At 45.1% G+C, this 22,421-nt stretch overlaps 1 protein-coding gene across 1 annotated transcript in view; it reads left to right on the top strand.

Moving 5' to 3' along the window:
- Nucleotides 1-22,421, top strand: part of LMBRD2 (LMBR1 domain containing 2) — a 420,428-nt gene that overhangs the window by 10,272 nt on the left and 387,735 nt on the right. Inside the window, exon 2 of the mRNA XM_086960534.1 lies at nucleotides 9,875-10,103. Within this exon, the coding sequence (XP_086816660.1) occupies nucleotides 9,930-10,103 (174 nt within the window). The 5' untranslated portion in view covers nucleotides 9,875-9,929. The remainder of the gene's footprint in view (nucleotides 1-9,874; nucleotides 10,104-22,421) is intronic.

Below are 22,421 nucleotides of genomic sequence, written 5' to 3'. Positions count from 1 at the left end.
CGCCAGCGTGTCCCAAACTTTCAGCGTAGTCCCCGTGGGGGTACTAATATACGCGTTCACTGGGCGGTCCCGCTTTGGCTTCCATGCCAGGTCCCAGATGGACCGGCCTGCCACACTCCGGTCCATATGCAGCCAGTGTTTGTCCGAAAACTGCTGTGACCACTCCACTATGACTCTAAGTTGGGCCGCCTTATAATAGAGGTTGAAGTCCGGAAGGCCTACCCCCCCTTCATTCCGCAGGCGTCGCAGGAGTGTAAACGAAAGTCGCGCTCGACCACCCTGCCAGACAAATTTCAGCATCATCGATTTAAGGTGGCTAAAAAAAGTGGAGGGCAGCGGGATCGGTAGGGCCTGGAACAGGTATAGATACTTGGGGAGAAGGACCATCTTGATAGCATGTACCCGTCCCAACCAGGATAGGAATTTTGGTTTCCATTTCTCCAGTTCCGCACGCGACTTGGCCAAGAGGGGCGGGAAGTTGGCCGTGAAGAGGCCGCCCACTGTGGGGGTGAGGTGAACCCCTAGGTATAGAATGGAGCCCGAGGCCCAGGCCAGAGGTGTCGTCGCCTTCACCCGAGCCACCTCGGCCTGAGATAGGGTCAGGTTCAGGACATGCGACTTGCCATAGTTAACCTTGAAGCCGGCCACCGCTTCAAATTCCAGCAATATATCCCGTACACATGGGAGAGAGTTAGCGGGGTCGGCCACCGACAATAGGACATCATCTGCAAAAAGGGTGATCTTGTGCTGTTCCCCCGTGAAAGGGATGCCCTTCACCCCCTCATGCCCCCGGACGGCCAGCGCCAAAGGTTCAATGCTGAGCGCAAACAACAAGGGCGAGAGGGGACACCCCTGCCTAGTGCCTCGTGAGTGCCGGAAGAAGGTCGACAAGTGGCCGTTCACCGCCACCCTCGATCGCGGGCTGCAAAAGTTGGCTCTCACCATCGCGATGAATCGATCGGAGAAACCAAACGCCTGTAACGTGTGGAATAGGAAGCCCCAGTCCACTCGGTCGAAGGCCTTCTCCGCATCCAGCCCCACCAAGACCGCCGGGATGCGGAACCTGTCCGCCTTCTCAATAAGGTGGATTACCCTCCTAGTGTTATCATGCGTCTGGCGGCCTTTGATGAAGCCAGATTGGTCCGCGTGGATAATCGACGGCAGCAGGTCCTGTAGGCGACTCGCTAGAATAGCCGAGTAGAGCTTCGCGTCGATATTGAGCAAGGCTATGGGGCGGTACGAGGTACACTGCTCCGGGTCCTTCCCCGGCTTCGGCAGGACCGTGATCACTGCCTCCGCAAGGGTCCCAGAATTCACCCCAGGTCCAACCATGTCGTTAAAGAGGGCGACCAGGAAGTCACACACCTCAGTCGCATAGGTCTGATAAAAGACTGCGGTGAACCCATCGGGTCCGGGGGCTTTGTGCAATTTCAGGTTTTTGATGGCAGAGAGGACCTCCTCTCTCGTGATCGGAGCATCAAGTAAATCGTTCCAGGCCCCTGATACCTGCGGGAGCGATAAGCGCTGCAGGAATTCACGCTGTTTAGCAGTTGCCAGCTCTTCCCCCTTGTACAACGCGGCGTAGAAGCGGCCAAAGACATCCGCCTTCGCCCCGTCACTGTGATGGAGCACTCCCGCAGCATCTCTAATCCCACCTATGTATTCACGCTCCCTCTTATCTTTCAATTGCCGGGCCAGGTGTCTGCCAATCTTGTTACCCCCGGAGTAGGAGTGCCGACCCAGCCTCAATAGGGTGAGTTCAGCCCTATTCGTATAATGCGCCTTCAACTTGCCCCTCACCGCCGTCAGGGGACGTAGGGTCACCCTCGAGGGATTAGCTTTGTGCTCCCTCTCTAGCGTGAGCACCTCTGCCTCCAGCGCCTCCCTCTCCTTCCTACGTAAAGCGTTCAATTGCGAGTTGAGGCCCAGGCACGTCCCCCTGATCGTCGCCTTGAAGGCGTCCCACGTGGTCACCAGGGACGTGTCCGAAGGGGGATTGCTTTCAAAAAAGTCCCGAATGGCCAGACGTAAGGCCTGATGGGACACCTCGTCCCTGACCACCGAGGCCGGGAAGTACCACTTCCGGTTCGCGGTGTCAGGAGGCGACCACCGAAGCGTGAGCACCATGAGACTGTGGTCCGACACAGATATCGGGAGAATGGCGGCATCTAAAATGTTCCCTCTAAGTGATTGACTAAGGAAGACGTAGTCCAGACGGGAGTAGGAGTGGTGCACATGGGAAAAGAACGTTTAGTCCTTTACATCAGGGTGAAAAAACCTCCAGCCATCAACCAGACCCATCTCTTCCATCCCCCGCTGCGTAGCCCCCGAGAAGACCCCTGTGTCCGCCCGCCGCCCCCCCGAGCTATCCACCTCTCCGTCCCAAACCAAGTTATAATCACCCATCATGAACACATGACCTTCCGCAAAGTCCCCCACCTTCTCCAGTAGCTCCTGCAAGTACTTATTCTGTCCCGTATTAGGCAAGTAGAGCACCACAAATGTACAGAGCCTGCCCTGAACGTGCCCTTTGACCATCAGCCACCGCCCCTCTCTATCGTTGCGGACCCCCATAGGTTGAAAATGCAACGCTGCCTTAAACATTAAAGCTACTACCCGGTGCTTCGTGACAGCTGAGGACCTGTACACAATGGGGTACGCCCTGTGACGGAGCCGCAGTTCATCCTTACGTGCTAAATGGGTTTCCTGCAGCCCCACAACATCAAGATGATGGTCTACAACATATTTCAGGACCTTCTGTCTCTTCTGAGGGGAGTTCAAGCCCTTGACGTTCCAAGTGCCTATACTAATCGGCATGATAGACACCAAACAGAGAACTCGCTAACAGTAATACAGTTGGCGCCCAGCCTGCATTCCTCCCCTCCCCCCAGCCACGTGCTCCCAAGCGTTTCCAGAATAGTCGTTGGATCAGCCCCTCCACGGCATGGCACGCATTCCACCACTCACACTCTGCATTCATCCCCAAAGGTCTCCCGTCACGGCCCCCACTCCCCCAACCCCACAGTCCCCCAACCAAACCCCCCCCCGCACCAACACAGAACATTGTACAAAAATAGAAAAAAAAGTGCAATAACTATACTCATCGAGATCAGTAGGCCGAAGTCCGTAGGAAGCCCCCAATCAAGTGACAGGCCAGAGGAATGAAACCACTATTCCCCTTGGCCGTAATCGAGGTCGTCTCCCACCAGAGTACTTGCAAAACCCCCGATCAGAAGGCCCGAGCCTCCCCGGCGCCGATCCGCCATTCTTCGGGGGTTACGCCGCCCCAGAGCTAAGCTGTGAGTCGGCCAACGTGGCCGAGGCCACCGATGCGACTGCTGCTCCTCGTTCCTGCAGGCTGGTAGAAAGGTCCGGACGCTGTCCAGCAGGGGAACCGGCGGGGGAGCGCCCCACCCTGTGCCATGAGTTCGAACGGCGGCGCCGTCGAGACGGAGAGGCCGCCGCGGCCTGCGAGGACGGCACATCCTCCAATCCCAAGAGCTCTTTTGCCGCCTGAAGCGTGCGGATTTGGGCCAGGCGGTTCTGCCATCTGAAGATAATCCTGAAAGGGTGCCCCCAGGAATAGGCGATCCCCCTCTCTCTCAGAAACGATGTGACAGGTCGGAAGTCCCTCCGCTTTTGCAGGGTGGATGCAGCCAGGTCCTGGTATAGTTGTGGCCGGTGGCCCCGGAATTGCAGTGATTCGATGGCCCGGGCTTTCCGAAGTATCCTCTCCTTAAGTTGAAAATCGTGGACGCACACCAATATGTCCGGGGGAGGGCCCCCCCCGCGCCGTGGCAATCCCACCCGGTGCACTCTGTCCATCCGTATCTCCGTCGTGTCCGCCTCATCTAGGACCTGGAGAAACAGCTCCTGAACGTACCCCCGGAGATCCCCCGCCTCGCCGTCCCATGGCACCCCCCGTATACGGATGTTGTTTCTACGGGAGCGGTTTTCAAGGTCTTCCGTGTGCAGTTGAAGGTCCAAATTCTGCTCGGTGAGGCGGATTATGTCTTGCTGGAGCATGTGAACATCGGTGGCCACACTCAGGTCCCTGTCTTCCAGGGTCGCCACCCTCTCTCCTATGCCGTCCACGTCTCTCCGCACTTCCCGTAGGTCGGAGGCGAGTTGCGCCCTGAGTTCTGATATATCCTCCTTGATGGAGGCGAACAGCTCCGACATGAAGGCCTTCGTCGCTGGGGCGTCTTCATCAGAGTGCTTCGACGACCCACTCGCCCCAGGGGAGGCCGGTTGTTGGGAGGCCTTGTCCTTCCCCTGATTCCGCTTGCGCTGCACAGTAGACATGGCGGCTCACCGCGCCCTGCGCCGGCTCCACGTGGTTAAGGAAAGTAGCGGGGCCTGCAGGCGGACCAAATGCTCGGCGCCCGCCGTCACCTCCAAGCGTTTCCAGGCCCCCCGCGTTCAAGCACTCGACCCGTAGGCGTCTCCAGTATCCCAGGCGGGAACCCCAGGGAACCGGTGCGCCTCTGCCTCGGCCCTACGTGCCTCCGCTCTGCACGTGTCGCACCTCCAATTAGCGGTAAAGTCACTCCTTTGCCCCACCGCCGTTCGGCGTCGCTCAGCACCCAGACCCGTGGCCTCAAAAGTTCAAACAGGCCACCGGTGCCAACCGCGAGGGGAGGGCTGGTCGATGGAGGTAGTAAAGTGCTACTGGTCGTCCGAGTGCCACTGCTTGGCCAGGGGTCGGTGCTCCACCTCCCCCAGGTGTGGTGGGGTACGAGCTGGGCCCTGTCGTCAGGACCTCCCTCGTCCAAGCTCAGGTCCGAACAGCCTTCCGACTACTCCAGAGTCTGCAGGCGGATCTGGGGCCCCGCCCTTCGACCGCGCCGGGCCGCGGTGTCTGGAAAGCCCGGGGTCTCACAGGCCGCGGGGTGCGTTCGCTCTCGCAGGCGCTTCCAAGGTCACACCGCCTCGGCGACCCCACCAACGTCTGCCGCTCCGCTAGGCGATCGTCTCCGCCACTGTAGGGGCTCATGGGCACCCCCAAACTGTGCTGTTAGATGCTTTGTTGGATCAGCGCCGGAGCGGCACGAAAAGGCGTCCTACTCCGCCGCCATCTTGGCCACGCCCCCCAGCAGCATAACATCTTTTAAGCAGAAATAGAATATGTAAGGTACATCAAGGCACATTATTTGCAAGTACAGTGCCCCTGATCTTGTATACATGCCCAATGTCAATGCAATTGTATCACACATTCAACTAACTAACTAGATAACAACGAAAGAAGGCATCATTCCGGCACATAGAAAACAAATTAAATGCCCCTGATCTTAAATATATACCCCACACCACTCTCATGAGATTGGCAAGACAGTGTCTGACTGTCTCCGTCACTCATCCCACACTCTTCTGGGCGGTCTCCACACTCGCACACCAAGGTTTCTACCATGGGGGAACCCCTCTCCCTGCACCTCTCATCTAGAGTCAGTAGAGCGTTCCTCCCACCACTAGGATAATAATTCCCTGTGTCAGTTCCTCAATCTACTTCAGGGACACTGCACACCACTGGAGCTACTTCATAAACCTGAACCCCCTGGTGTATGTCAACCCCCTCCCTCAAGTCAGGCGCCACATCTCTGAGTGTTTGTACTTCTTTCTCGCACTAGATAACACAAACTTGCTGCCACCATCTGAGCTGGACTCCACCTCCAACTCAGCAGAGCTCACTTCCTAAGCTAAACACTTTTCTTCTTGCGGGGCTGAGACACTCAAGGCCTCAAGCCTCTCGAGCTCCAAATCAGCTCTCTCATTCTCAATTCATGTGCCAAGGTCAATTTCGGTTCTTCCAAGGCGTAATTCTTCTTCCTCTCCATTTCCAAAATCTTAAACTTGAGCCTCAAGACTTCTAACTTGTGATCTCTAATTCTTTGGTTTTCCTCCGGCTCCTCTGCAGAAAAACTTCCAGTGGAATGGTTGCTGCCAGCCCTGGAGGCTACTGTGGACACAGGCAGATCCTATGACCCGAAACCATCACCTTACCTTGTGCATCCTCATCCACCTCAGCACCATCTGTCTCCCCGGCCTCTTTGCAGGTCGCGAGACCTAAAAAGGAGCCAGACTCCCCACATCCTTGAACACACTCATTCTTCGTACATTTACCCATGCGTATGTAAACCATGCACGAGGCATATGATCTATGGAGAATACGGAGCTGGCAAGCCTAATTCGTGCCTGAAGGGCTATTTCTCTGGGGCTCTGCAAGGCTTCGACTCAGTCATCGTCCTCGAGCAAGCCCACGTCCGACTCCCAGGCCCTGTCTCTACATTTTTAATCTTGAAAATACAGAAATGTTTTTGTCTTCTGAGTGTTTGTTTAATTTTTCAGTTATGAATTTTGAAGCCTAGGTGTGTGCCGGATGACCATATGTAAACCTTAATGAGGCATGAAAGTTCAGTTAAAAAATGTGGAAATATTGTAGTTACAGCTTAATTTTGTCATAGGACACACAATGAGTATGTATGAGTATTGATAAGATGACAAACATATGGATAATGTTGAAACTAATGTTGTATACTGAAAATTAAAATACCATAAAATCTCAAGCAGTAAACATACTTTTATCGTGCCTTGTTTTATACTGTTTTATGCTGGCAGTATTGCAGTTTCATTGAACTTGTTATGGCTACCAAACTAAAACGTTCTAATTTAATCATCATCTGAGGGGTGAAATGCTGAAAGAACCTATCCACTTTCACATGTGACCTTCAGGTTGGAAAGAGATTGCATTTGTTTGTTTGTTCATTGAAGGGCTTGGTAAACCGTTATGCCATGCTACAGACAGCCAATACATACAGACCATTTCCTAATCATGGACTGATGGTACTTTTAAAGATCAGGCTTGGACGCAAGGGAGCACAGCCAGGCTTTAAAATTGCTGCTCTATTGTGAGTTCAATATGGTGTCTTCACTGTTGCGTCTGTCTGGAATGTAGCTGAGTTCAGAGAGGCATGACATCTTAATACCACTGTTTCAGAACCTTTACTTATGTCTAGGATCTGTCTTTGGTGTGGGGAGAAACCTAAAGCTGGTTGACATTAGGAGTTGTAATTCCTCCTTTCTGCTTCACCTCCGTAGGCTGAGGAAACCAAGATGGTGCAGACAAGTTGGTGAATTATGATAAGGCAGGATAATGGATGATGTGAAGAAGGATTGGGTCACAATAATCAACTGCCTGAGTAACTGTGCAACAGAAGCAAAGAAAGAACGTTTTTAAAATTTCAAACTAAAAGAGGCAGGATGTCGGCTCAGCCTGGTAGTCTTTTGAAGCCCCAATATTGTGAAGGTGCCAAAGTTGGTGAAGTTTTACGGCACACCATTAAGTCCTAGTGATATGTAGGAAAAGGGTGACATTTCAAATTTGGGACCAACCTATCGTAGTCTATAGACTGGGTAACGTGGATTGTGGGATACTTGCCTAGGAAAAATAGTAGAAAAAGAAAGGTGTGGGGGCAGCAGCATTTTATAAGTCTCACACTCCTAATGAAAATTGAAAAAGTGTGGGATCTTAAGACCTTGTAAAGGAAAAGGACCTCTCTGTGGAGAAATGAATGCTGAGATGGCCCATCAGCTCACTACATGCAGACATTGATTCTAAAGCTGTGGCTACTCTGCAATTAAAGGTATAGAGTTTAAAATGGAGGCATGTATGGGTACAGTTTTGTAAGTGAAGCAGACTGTGCAAATGATATGTGTTAACACTCTAGAGCGTTCTCATGCCTCACTTGGGTTTTCCATGGGCTTGATGCCAGAAGGCCATTATCGTGCAGTGCTAATTTTTATAAACATGAAGCAGCAACTGAACATCATAGAATTCTGCTGATTCTTGTGTTGGATTTGCCCCATGAGCAAGGCGTGGACATTGTCTGTTGAACTCTGGGTCCTGTATTATATGATCGAAAGTAGTAGGGTATTGAAGTGCATCTGTTTGACCTTAAAAAGTTGATCTTCTGCCTGGCAGTTTCTCTTTATGCTGAGTGACTGTTTTGAAGTACAGTATTCGCTGACTGTTCTTTGTCAATCTGCTTTTCCTTCTCCCTTCATGTGCCAGTGTTCTGGGTGAGACTTGCTGCATGGCTCTTGAGCCTTGGCCCAGTTCTTTTGAAATATTTTGTTACAATAGAGTTTGTTCAACAATGCTTGTGGTAAAGAACAAGCTCTCTGGCAGTTGTGTTATGGAGTTGTTCCTTGCTTCTGCTGCATATTTATCAGAACCAGGAAATATAATTAGTGACCTGCCAAGGGACAAGGTCACTGCTGATGTTTTAAAGTCGAGCTACTACTTTTCTGTAGGTGCTAAACACTCAATTCCCTGCTGTACCCCCAAAAGAGCCCAATTGTTCACTGATTAGGTAGAGACCCTCAGTAGTCCGAAGTATCAATGGTCCAGATCCCTGGTGTTGGTTTTCTGCCCTCCTATGTGGCTGCTGTGATTCTGAGTCATCTCTATTGCCGTTTAGCATCCCGGCAATGTGCTTCGGAGAGTTACCCAACGTTCTGCTTGCCAACACCTTCATTACAGAACATAAGATCAACAGTGTAGGAAACAACAAATGTGCACTGAATACCACCTCTCAACTACTCCTCTTCCATGCTCTACTAAACCCACAGCTCTTTATCTTTATATTTCACTGACCACTCCTGTAGACAGTGGTACAATAAGCTGTTTGTTTAGGCACAACTGCAACTCTGACAAGGTTGTGTCAGGTCCCACCTTATGAGCCTCGTCCACAACTATCCTTTCTAGTGTATGATTCTGAAGCAGGTTTGATTCTTGCAGACCTCTCTATTGACTTCCTTGTCCGCCCATTGTGGTTGTTGTATCTCAAGGACATTTTTCACCCTAAATACATTTTCTACAAAGTGACATGTTGTCGCAATACAAAAGACTCAGTTGTTATGCTTTGTTTCTGACATATGTGTAGTACATGGCTGCCATTTCTGTGGTCTCCTTCTAATGTGTTGTCTGGCATGTGCATGACTTGACAATATGAGATTTTTGTGGGTGCATTGCCTTTCTGTACATACCTGGGGGCTCAGAACCCAGGGTAAATAAACATGTTTATGTCCTGATAACATGATTATGTGTGTGCCCGTGCATTATCAGTGTTCAAAGTGATCTTTTCTGCAGTTGATGGAGGTTAGAGTTTTGTCCAGTTTTGAAGACACACATTCAACTATTCGTATTTACTTTGAGTGAAAAACCTACCTTTGTGCGAAAACACTATGAATTAACTGTACAGAACCGCACAAATGCTAAGATGCGTAGCCCTGTAGAGCAGTTTAAGCGGATCATTGCTGTTGATTCCTGCACAGCATAGGATTTAACAACAGACCATTGATATAGAAATAGCTAACATTGTGCCGTGCTTTAGTAAGTTACACCTCTCTTCCTCTACTGATTGGGTGCAGTGAGAGAGACACAAAAATGTCCAGGCATAGACCCATTTAAACAGTAAGCCTAAGTAAACATACCTTTTGGTGTGACTATTGCTGTGGAATACTTCCGTGAAAAAATATACCAAGAGCCCCCAAAACTATCCTTACAGCTATTTGAATTGGTCAGTTTCTAAGCAGTGTTAATCAATTTGCAACATCTGTTTACGTATGTCAGTGTCTAATAGGATTGACAGATTTGTGTTTAGAATGTGTTTGACAGACTAGGGGTTTGAGTAATATAACTGTAAATTTGCTTAGCATGACAAGATCAGCTCAAATTGCTGCATTGTGGGTTTTTTCAACTTTGTAAAAAAAAAGTTAAAAGGCAAAAGATCTTCTCTGGAGGGCTGGGAGTTTGACCGTTTGCCTCTGGGATTTATTTACATTTATTAATTGCAGCTTTGTTTTTCTTTTCCAGGTACTAACGCCTGCTACAGAGAAGGTGCTTTGATTTCTGGAGTTGAACCTTAATAATGAGTGGTGCAGCGTTAGGCATTGAAATAGTTTTTGTATTTTTTCTTGCCTTGTTCATACTTCACCGCTATGGGGACTTTAAAAAGCAACATAGACTTGTGATTGTTGCAACACTTCTAGCTTGGTGTCTTTGCTTTCTCATAGTGTTCACTCTACCTTTGGATGTCAGTACGGTAAGAAAATAAACTTATCTTTTCCTTCTTATGTATGCAAATGAAGTTTGAGTTTTAAGTACAACGATTGTATGTTCCTCTGCCCTCTTAACAATGAAATCCTGTGAATATGACGAATACAGCTCTCCAAGTATGATACTGAATATTGTGGCGCCACTTCTAGTTTTTGTACTCTGGGAATACATACATAAAAACAAAAAAAGTGGCAATCGTAGATCAGTAAAACCTCTTCAAGGAGCACTGACCTCGATCCAGCAGTCTACCCTTTAACCAGTTGCCCCAATTATTGCATCTTTCTTAGGTCATGTTGCTGTTGTGCTATGTTTGTGTTCTACTAATACCACTAAATGCATAGATAAACATATTTCAATCTAATCTAGAAGTTTCCATCGTGGCCCATTTCGGTTAAAGACATCTCGGGTTTTCCAGATATCCTTTTGAGGTAAATAGATCATAGTTAATTTGAACGAAAATCACACAAACCATTGATGGTTATTTTGAAATATTGCCAGGATCCATCTTTGCGGCATATTGTTGTGAATATCTAGTCTGGTCACGGTTCACTTTACACCTAAAACATAACCACTTTTTCCTCATAACATAAACCAAGGAGAGTCTTTTTTTATACACATTAAAGAGATGAATAGTTTAAACAACTTTTGTTATTTCAGATGTCAAATCTCCTGCCAAGATGAATAATGCATCAAAGGAGATTCTATGAGTTTAAAAGAGCACCACTGAAGTAAAGATGAATGCCTGAGTGGGAATTAGAATTTGATTGCTTGCCCTTGTTAGGAGAAAGTGTGATACATTTTTCTGTTGGTAGTGCCGCATAGCACTCAATATACAAAGAAGATAGGTTATTCAGGAAGCGAGGAGGTATCACCCTTCTCTGATGTTTTTACTCTTTATTTAATTAATTCAAATGAAATTCACAAATACAGAAAAATAATAGTAGAAAGTGATTTCCTAACGTGCTGGTATCTCTGAAAGTCCAGTATTTTTGTTGCAAAAAATGTCATGTCGTCTGGCCCTACACATCGACTGAATGTGTCCCGGGTTTGCTGTTTTTTCAGATAGTCCTGTTTGCTTCTGCCAAAGAAACCAATGCTAGTGGAACACCAGTGTGCACATATGCCCCTTTGTATTTTAAATATGTCCCAGATTTTATTCATGCCAGCATGCAGCTTCATGCTCTTTATTATGAAAACAACATTAACATCATGTTCTCTATTCGTTAATCAGATGTACACTCAGGAGACCACAGGAAGCAGCTCTGATTCTTTTGCTTAGATTTATTAAGTGTGGCATCTAATACATTAATATATTGCATTTAATAAAATACTATGAGGGGCTTTGTTTCAGTCTCTTTCAGTCATTGGCTTCTTTGGTTCAGGAACCTTCAGCCATTGGCTGGAGACATTGTCAGTCACATCTTGGATCAGCCTACTGGAATTTTTCACTTACATATTGAAATTGATCCCATTTCTGATCACTCCTAATTTTGGCAGATAAGCCAACTGGGGTGCTGAGAATTAAAATGATTTTACCAGGACCATGGTGACAAACTTATTAGACCACGTCTTCATTCCAAGAATAGTCTTGTTTTCGAATTGACCTAAAATGATAGATCCCTTAATAGCGATTTTTAAGGAATCACTATTTTGGAGTTGCAATTCCTTATGCATGTAGGAATCGCAAAATAAATAACGATTCCTACACATTCCCTTATAGCGAATTGCAAATTGCGATTCGCTACTAGGGAATGCAGTCCCATTAATTTCTATGGGCCTAAGGCCCAAAGGAATGAATGGGAAAGCATTCGCAAATTGCGATTACCAAATAGGTAATCACAAATTGCGAATACAATTGCAAGGGTGCTAGGGTGCCTAAGGCCCCCCCAGATGCACACCCCAAAAAGGTAAGTATGCACATGTGGCGCGCACACATGCCATAAAGGCATGTGTATGCGCCACATGGCACATTGAAAATTGCAATTTTTTTCATTTTTCTAAGGATTAACAAATTACTATCAAATTGAAGTTGATGGTAATTTGCGAATCCTTAATGCAGAGGCATTTTTAAAATGCTTCATGCATTTCATTTAGGGAATCGCAAATTGCCATTCCCTAAATACATTCACAAAATAGATAATTGCAGAAATTGCGATTACCAATATCGCAAATGCATTTAGGTTTAATGCATCGGAAATGGCTTTTTACCACTCTCAAACAGGCCTATTGTGCAAACCTGGCCCATTTGCGTCCTGGAAAAAGTTTGATGCATGTGCTACATTGAGACTAATAGGGTTGCTTATTGTGGCTGAATGCATCCCACCCTTATTGGTCTTTATATGTGGTCCAGTGAACATCTGCTTAAACTAGTGAGCAATGTAGAACATTTTGGAGCACATATGTTGCTTGAGGGTCTATATATTTTTCTTTTGTTTTAATGTAATGTTGACATCCAAGGCCAGGCTGTTTAATTGAAGAACTATATTTACATACCAAAGGTACTCCTCAATGAAGTGCTTCTGTTTTACATATATAGATAACCCTATCACATTCCTCTATTAATTAGTTGTTCAGATAATGTGGTTTGCAAAATCTGAACCCTAGACAGTGTTAAATTTTCATACTTGGCATTTGGATTTTACATTTTGCTCCATGCCTAGACGAGAACTGTTCCCAGCATGACTTTGCATACTGAACCTTCTTCACATTGTCCAAATGCAGATTTGTTTTTCTTGACAATATCCTAAATGGTACATGCTCCATGTCACAGTTAGGGGCTGATGCACAGCAACTTTGACAGCAACCTGGTGACCTGTTCTTGTTCACCTTTTCTGGGACAAACTTGAAGTTTCCCCTCCCACGATCCACTATCGGCCTTGTCCTATCTCCTAATAAGTGCATCATTCCTCTGTACATAGACACTCCTAGCATCTTCATCCTAATTCTACCTCTGTTTTTCCTTTCCTCACTTTGTTTGATTTTAATAGCAAGTAGAAATAGTTCGGTTATTGATGATGGTAAAGGCTGACAACATTTATGTTATGCTACATGTCCAGGTTTTTAATGTGTGTGTTTATATGTGTGTGTATATATATATATATATATATATATATATATATATATATATATATATATATATATATATATATATATATATATATATATATATATCCCATTGGAGTGATTTATAGGACCTACTCTCGAGAGGTCCCTGCGACGACGCAACTCTCGCTAAGGTGTGGCAAAGAAATACTCGGGAGAAGCGAGAGGATATATATATATATATATATATAATCAAAACAATACCCTTGCAGGCATAGAGTGACGCATAAATTATGCAAAAAAGAAGGAGAGAACTCTGGGTAGTTCCCAAGTTTAGGTGGAAGGCAGCTCCTGTATAGAGCACCCTCAACACCAGCAAAACACGTGTCAGGGGTTGCTTTTGTTCATTTCAGTTTGGCTTGGATGGTATTTTACCAATACAAAGCTGTAATATTGTGCCTGGAGTGGTAAATGGCTTTTGTCATTTTACAGCTCTGTGTGGATAGCACTTTGCTAATCCTATGCTTAAAGACTTTGCTGTACAAATGGCAAAAGACTTGGTCCATTTCTATCTCGGCGTGGATAGCACTGTGCTAACCCTATGCTTAAAAACTTTGATAGAAAAGCTGACATTTGAGGTGAGCAAATTTAGAGTGTCGCTGGTGTTGAGGGTGCTCTATACAGGAGCTGCCTTCCCCCTAAATTGGGAACTTCCCAGAGTTCTCTCCTTTTTTGCATAATTTATGCGTCACTCTATGCCTGCAAGGGTATTGTTTTGACTTGTACTGGGTGCTCTCTTGTGTCTGGACAAAGCTAAACCTCTCTGAATAGCTGTAATGACAGCGAAACACGTGTCAGGGGTTGCATTTTTTCATTTCAGGTTGGCTTGGATGGTATTTTACCAATCCAAAGCTGTTTTATTGTACCTGGAGTGGTAAATGGCTTTTGTCATTGTACAGCTCGGTGTGGATAGCACTTTGCTAATCCTATGCTTAAAGACTTTGCTGTACAAATGGCAAAAGAGTTGCTCCATTTCTATCTCAGCGTGGATAACACTGTGCTAATCCTATGCTTAAAAACTTTGATAGAAAAGCTGACATTTGAGGCGAGCAAATTTAGAGTGTCGCTGGTGTTGAGGGTGCTCTATACAAGAGCTGCCTTCCACCTAAACTTGGGAACTACCCAGAGTTATATATATATATATATATATATATATATATATATATATATATATATATATATATATATATATATATATATATACACACACACACACATACACCACTGGCGGTCGCCAGGTGGTAGTTCTAGTTAGGACCTATTTTCCATAGGAAATCCGCAACATTCTATTTGGAATAACTTTGGCGCCGGTGGACGAACCTTCGAGAAATTATAAAAAACTGGTAGGGCGCTCCAATCTGCTCCTATCCTGAAAGTCTTGGGGTGATTCGTGAAGTGGGGGCTGAGAAAAAAGGGGGGTCCCAAAACGTGTTTTCCCCATGCAATTTTCCATAGGAACCGTTCATCGCTGCTACAGCCGAAACGGCTGAACGGAATTAAACCAAATTTGGCAAAGAGGTAGTCCTTAGTTCAGGCTTGTGCCTTTTGCTTAAATGGTGTAAATCAGTTCAGTAGTTTCTGAGAAAATCACATTTAAAAGTACATATATATCTATGGCCTCACACATCCTGAGCGCACCCTAAGCGGACCGTGTCGATCGCGCTCTGAATGCTAATTCGCTGTCAAGTGGTTGTCAACATTCGAAACCAGGATGTGTTGGAAGCCATTTTGTGCCTCAGTACAATTGGGGATCTAGAAATTAGGGGAATAGTGTTCAAAACGTATAAAGGGGGCAGGTTGGAAATATTTTGACCCCCAAACCTGCTTAGGGGTTCCACAATTTTTTTTTTATTGAAAAAACTGAGAAAGGTGCCCTGGGTGCATTAATCCGCTGTAAAAGAAATAAAATCGAAGCGCGGGCTTCTGTGCTTGTTTAAAAATTAGCTACCTGGGAGGGCCATATCCCAGAGTCTAAAATATTACATTTGATGAGAGTTCAGAGGGGCCCTGTAGCCCGGGACCGCCATTCCTCGGTGCTACAAAATAAATGGGTGAGGTAGCTCAATGGTCTGTCTAAGCCCCAGGTATTACCACCCTCCGGGTCTTTTTATATTTTGGGAGGGGGGCCGTGTGGTCCACATTCTGGAGCAGTCGAAAACCTTGGGGAACACCACCCCCCAGGAGCGGCTCCTGCTGTGTCTTGGGGTGCCTACCCCCGGGACACTGCTGTTTGCTATGGCAGTGCGGGAGTCAAGGTTCCCGCTCTGTCATAGCAAACTGGAGGGCATATTAACATGGGCCATTTTGCTGCAATTCTTTTTAAAAAGCCAAAAATGCGGTGAAAATTATATCGCCTTATTTACAAGGTGACGCTAAGATGCATTAACGCATGTTAGCAGCCTGTTTGCTAACAGCTCGCCTCGTATCTCCAATGAGTTGCAATGTAGGGGTTCCCAGTGGCAAGGTAGGTGTTCCTGTGACAATATAACATGGAAGAGGGAGGTATGACAACAGCATTGTTCTAAAGTAGACTTAAACATGTTTAATATGCGAGGTGGATTGATATGTTAAGTCCACAGTCTTATATTAACAAGCTTTTCACTTGCGAATAGGAATTATCGCTGTATTTCTCGCTGTATTGGGGGCATATTTACAAGGACGACGTTAAAATTATCGTCGCTTTAGCGTTAGGAAAGTGCAGTTAAAGCGGCCATAATGGGCTTAATAATTGGATTTTGATTCCGTGAGAATTCCAATAGAAGCCCAGGTTTACACCAGAACATTTCAACGCTGTCCTTGTAAATATGCCCATTGCAGACTCCTAATTTTACCGTAAAAAAAAAATATCACCTACTACTAATTTTTATTCTTCCTCTGGATCCCATCCCATGGGCGTATATTCAATGTTGGGGACTGTGGGTAGAGGCCCAATGTCAGTCAGCTCCCTGCATCCTTCGGAAGCCACCATTACTTTTCCACACGGGGACCTGCTAATATGCAGCTCCCCGTGGGGAAAAGCATTCCGCTTTGCATTTTAAAAGAGAGAGTAGATTTTCGTGTTCTCTCTTTCAAAATGTAAACCAAGTTTGCTATGGCAGGGCGGGAGCATCGGCTCTCACCCTGCCATAGCAAACAGCAGTGTTGAAAAAATCTTCCGGTAAGATAACAAAGGATTTTGAAGTCTATTATCGCCGTTTTAGCTGTAGTTTGCTGCCGCTAAAGCAGCGTTAATTTTAACGCCCTCCTAAGTTTTGGAATTTCGACAATCCCGTCTCCCATTTAAATAGGCACAAAGTATTTAGTGAAGTGCACACTGTGAATCGTGAAGCAACAGTGTCTAATTGTGATCGATAAAGAATTGCCCATTGTTGAGTACAGAGTAGGCAAATTGTACACAAGGTTTTGTAACGCCAGTGGCTATTTCTCGAGCCCTCTCTTGAGGTTAATTCGAAGAGTTGTGTACTTTTGCTCGTAATGTACATAGTGTTCTGTCGTCTGTTTGGTTTCCCCTCTGTCATGTAGAGGATCCTGGGTAAATATAACGGCTTCTGTACAGCCAGTACCTTTCAACCCTACCCCCAAACTGCTTACTGCCTGTTACGATAGTAACAGTTCATGGAACACTTAACTGAGCACACAGGTCACAAGTTCACCACACAATGTTGCTAATCCAAACAGCAAGTGTGCTGGACTTTTTAAAGTTTTCCATAGGAACCGTTTATCTCAGCTACAGACTGGTAAAGTGCTGGTAAAGAGTTAGCCTCAGTAGTATACTTCTAGTTATAAACATAATTTCTACTTTTGATTTTTAAATCTTATCTAAGCATATGATTATCACACTAAATAATAGTGAAATGTTGTTTGAAAAAGATGTATACACTCAGTTTTTTTTAAAAATTAACTTTTATTAAAACAAAAATAAATAGAAACGTAACTTTAACATAAGAGTATAATGAACAAAATGTAAGATGGACTCCAATGGTAGGAGCGTAGGTAACCTGCAAAACAAAAATGAAAATAAGTCTTTAAAATTAGATCGATGTGACTGAATGAGGTCAAAGATCACAAATTAACATAACACTTGGCCATATTGCTTATTTGCACGTGTGCAGTGTGCCTGATACATCAGACCCCCCTCCTAGGCCGGCGCTGAAGAGGTGTCTGTAGGGAAGTGCCTGCTGGGTCAGATCAACAGTATGGTCCAACAGGTCTTTAAAATGATTCTGAGATGAGACTGAATTTGGTGAGAGATAACGTCATTATGCAGGACACTATTGTTTATTTGCAGTGCGTTTAATTGGAAGCATTGTGTATCTAGGCTACCCTGCTTACCTTTGGACACACTGTTTTCAGCAGAGCTCACAACTTGAATTCTGCTTCGGTTCTATACTGTGGACTGTATTAAATTCAGCCTTGATTTATTTATCTGCAGGGTGGACAGCAGCGTTCATAACTTGAAAAGAGAAAGAGAAACAATGTGAGAGAGAGAAAGAGAGAAAAAACGACATTTAAAGTGTGTGATAGAGAGAAAGTAATACATGGAGCAGGAGAGGCAGTGTTGATACTGGAGAAAATCTTCATAGCTCACATTTTTGCCTCCGGTGTGTGTCCAAGCACCAGTGTTGATACTGGAGAAAATCTTCATAGCTCACATTTTTGCCTCCGGTGTGTGTCCAAGCACGTGCCGTTTCATAGTGCACCCTCAAGTTTAGTGATCTGAAAGATAGTATAGAGTTAGTAATAAGAGAGTACATACAACTGCACAGGTATATTTCGGCTTTATGCCTTTGGACACTCAGGATACTGTATTACATCAAATTCCCCTGCAAGGAGGTGTCTGTGCGCTCTATTTCTCCCAGAGTACTATACCCATGCACTCCTACTGTATAGCGGTGAGTTCTCATTACTGCATAGCCAGACTGTTGCACTCCATTGACTCCCAGTGTCCGGAGGGGAGTGCCCTTTCTTGCGCACCCAGACTGTTGCAACCTATTCACTCCCACTGCCCAGGGGTAATTTGTACATTCGTACGCAGTCAAGTTGCTGCACACTATCCACTCTCTCCGCCCACAAGTGACTTCTCGTTGCTCTGGAAACAAGCTTATTTGCTCACCTTGTGCCATTGGCGTGATTCAAAGAGGGTCCCCCCGTGTCGAAGCAGCCTTCTTATGCGTTGTTACGATGGTCACGCAGCATCGCAGAATCCTCAAACATTGAGCTTTGGAGGTGTTGGGGGAAGTGGTGGGGGGGGAGAGGGGAACGCCAATTTGTGAAACAGAACCTGTTAGATAAAAAGGAAGATAAGATAGTGCGTCATTTGTTTATCAAAGGAGAGAGGAAGTGAGAGAGTGACTGAAAAGAATATTCGCAGCTCACCTTTCTGTCACCCGTGTGTCTTCCACCACGTGCCGGGACATAGTGCACCCTGAAGCTCTACATCTAAAAGATAGTAAAAGAAAGATGTTATGATTGGTAATTGTCACTATCTTAATGTGGAGTAGAATAACATCCCCTTTCACACACCTTCCTTCCCACATTAAAAATACAACTATTTGTACAGTCCCAACTTGTTTAATGGGCTTTGATTTATAAAGAATTGGTAGAGTAATAATGTTTTCCATCCGGTTATAGAAAACGAGTGGTGCGCAGTGATACACGTTGTTCGATCATCACAAGCGACGGACTTTTAACCGACTTTAAAAACTTTCCTGTTATAGGAAAAAAAATGCAATAAGATACGGTATATAGGACTGCGTACGCCTAAATTGCTGCGTCGCCATTTTTGTATCCAATCTGCTGCACCCCATCTACTCCCTCCGCTGTGCACCCAGGCCTCACTGCTCACCTTTTCGCGGACAGGGTACGTTCTACATCATGCAGTCCTGCTCTGCCACCAAGAAGCCTCACATTTGGTGCCAAGTCTTGATATCCTATGGCAAAGGACATACTCGTGCACCCACATGATCGCAGGTTCCTCACCCGCTCAGTCCTTGCGGTACCACTAACTAAGTGACCAAAGAGGCCACGCATGTGCTGGGTCCCCTGTTCGGTAGTTCGGGCCTACATGCGGCGTCCGAACCACCAGGACGGGCCATCACAGCGCTTGCGATGGGAGCAACTCTAAAATGGCGTAGAGCATGTGCGCCACGTCTTTTTTTTTTTATTGGTAGGGTCACGTGTGTTGTGACGCATGTGCTGGATGGGTGTGGTGTGCATGTATACCAACCGTGAGGGAGTGTCTGTGTGCCATTCTGACAACTAGACCTGGAACTAAGAAACCACTACAATGGAAATCTTGGCTATGTAGCTTTGTTGTGTTTTCCTCGAAGCGTCAGCGGAGTGGGCTGGACTGACATATGCCAGTGCTGCACAAGGCTGTCAACGATGACTCCGGAGCTATGGGCGTGGTTCTGTCGTGAGCTATATGAGAAATCAACTGATTCGGGTGTCCGTGTTGTAGTGCTGCTGTCACCCAGGTCTTAAACGCAAATGTGTCATTATGTCTGTAAAGTCCCACAACATGGCCAACATGGAAGGTACTGACCCTATACTGACCCATAGTTGCACATGATGGTGGACATGACGTATTTCTGCGAAATATGAATGTTTGCTGTACATTCAGTGGAGTGTTGTAGCTGTAGTAATACAGGGCTATGAAAGCTTTAGGTTGCAGTTTTGGGCATATGAAGGGCAGCTAATATATATACACAGCGCTTAGAGACCCCTGTGGTTATAACGCGCCATATAAATTAAATAAATAAAATAAATAAATAAATATACACGTATGTGGTCATTCGGGTAAACTGTCGAACTTGGTGCTGGAAATCAGTGTTCGAGGCTCAGAGTCATGTCCCCATCCTGTTATTGTAGAGAAATCACGTAATCTATGCATGCCTGAAAATGTACTGTAAATACGATGCTTTTGTAAATTGCTGATATAGTTTTTGGTTGACTTCGCGCTATATAAATATGCAAAAAAAAAAAATCGAGCAATAGCACACATTTATAAATTTACTATACACTTTGTTTGCAGTATTGTAATGATCCAGTTTGTACGTTCGTATTTGTGGAAAGAGCGAGAGAAAGTTATATAATCGTAGATTTTGTTACTGGCAGAGGTAAGATGGTTGCATATGCTGTTTACAGTACAATATAATGTAATAGGGTGCAGGAGCAGCATTTTACAAACATAATAAATACTTCGACACAGATATAGTTGAAGTGGGTACAGGCACGTGTGCTCGACTCCATTTTATTACGTTGCTGTTGGTAACAAGTAGAATAGTAAACATCATATCATACACAGATATTCAATCATAAATGGTTTATGTCTTCTGCTGTACAAAGGTAGGAGCACTATATGTGAAATAATACACAGAAGATTCTATCGTAAAGGGTTCATGAGTTGTACACTGAGGTAGGAGCGGTTTGTGTGGAGCCTGCGATGATGTGTGGTTCAGGCAGACAGCACTGGTAAGAATGTGTTCTTACTACTGAATTTTGCCTAAATAAGGCCACGTGGCGATTATTTATGGTGTACTGAGGTAGTGGTACGTCTGGTGTTTAGCGTGTGTTCACCTGCAATGATGCGTGGTCTGAACGGGCTGCACTCAAAGCATTGACTGTTGCATACTGGACTGCATGAACTTAGAGGGAAAAAAACAACCTAGCATCAATGGTTATCAATTGCTCTGCAAACTAGGTCTACTGATTGCTCCCCATAACAAATTAAACGATTGCACTTCACGCAGTGCATTGTAACTTTCCCAAATTGAGGATGTATGTCTGGTGGCAATGTTGAAGGTGATGCGCCAGAGGTACTTGGTATTGCCAGTGGTGGAGGTTCATTTTGACATAGTCTTCTACATTCTTTGTGAGCATAGTTCACAGGATGCAGGGATTGAAGGTGCTTGCACATACTAGCACTGCCACAGGAGTATTTTTTGTCTCTGCTTTAAATTAATCGAGACTGAATTCAATGCTGTCTGTAGTGTATATGCAAAACTGATTTCAAGTTGTAAACCCTGCTTTCCGCAGTGTACATCGAAGGCAGTAGTCAGCACAGTTATAGAAGAATGCTTTTTTCTCTTATTTTAACAATCTGAATACATACTGTATAATTGTCTCTGCCTTAAATAAATCGAGACTGAATTCAATGCTGTCTGTAGTGTAGATGCAAAACTGATTTCAAGTTGTAAACCCTGCTGTCCGCATTGTAGATCTTAGGCAGTAGTCAACACAAACATAAGGAATGTTTTTTGTCACATCCTTTAACAAAATCTGAGGACAGAGAGTACAATTGTGTCTGCCTTAAATAAATCAAGGCTGACTTTCATGCTGTCCGTAGTGTAGATCGAAATATTAATTCAAGTTGTGAACCCTACTGTCCGCAGTGTACATCGAAGGCAGTAGTCAGCGCAGTTATAGATGAATGCTTTTTTCACGTATTTTAACAAAATCTCAATACATACGGTATAATTGTCTCTGTATTAAGTAAATCAAGGCTGAATTCCCTACTCTCTGTAGTGTAGATGCAAAGCTGAATTCAAGTTGTAAACCCTGCTGTCCGCAGTGTAGATCTTAGGCAGTAGTGGACACAAACATCGAGGAATGCTGTTTGTCACATCCTTTAACAAAATCTGAGGACACAGAGTACAATTGTCTCTGCCTTAAATAAATCCAGACTGAATTCAATGTTGTCTGTAGTGTTGATGCGAAACTGGTATCAAATTGTAAACTCTGCTGACCGCACTGTAGATCGAAGGCAGTAGTCAGCACAGATATGGACGAAGAATTTTTGTCACTTATTTTAACAAAATCAGAGGAAATAGAGTACAATTGCCCCTGCCTTACATAAATCAAGGCTAACTTCAGTGCTGTCCGTAGTGTAGATCCAAAGCTGAATTCAAGTTGTGAACCCAGCTGTCCGCACTGTAGATCGAAGGCAGTAGACGATACAGACATAAGTCTGCGGTGCTGTAGCGCTGAGTTCGCAATGGGCCTGTATTGAGGAATTAATGAATATAAATTTTGTAGCAGAATTCAATTGTCCCTCGAGGAATCATTTGTTCTTAGTATAATGAATTATAACAATGTCACATCCGTGATCAATATTTGACTTTTTTTGCAGGAAATGGTCACTTAATATCAATAACCAGTTATATCAGAAACAGTTTTTTATTCTTGTATCAAAATATTTTTC

Source organism: Lissotriton vulgaris, chromosome 3_1 (genome assembly GCF_964263255.1).
Source record: "Lissotriton vulgaris chromosome 3_1, aLisVul1.2, whole genome shotgun sequence".
Lineage (NCBI taxonomy): Eukaryota > Metazoa > Chordata > Amphibia > Caudata > Salamandridae > Lissotriton > Lissotriton vulgaris.
The sequence above is the reverse complement of the archived record's forward strand: the minus strand, read 5'-3'. Positions and strand labels throughout refer to the sequence as shown.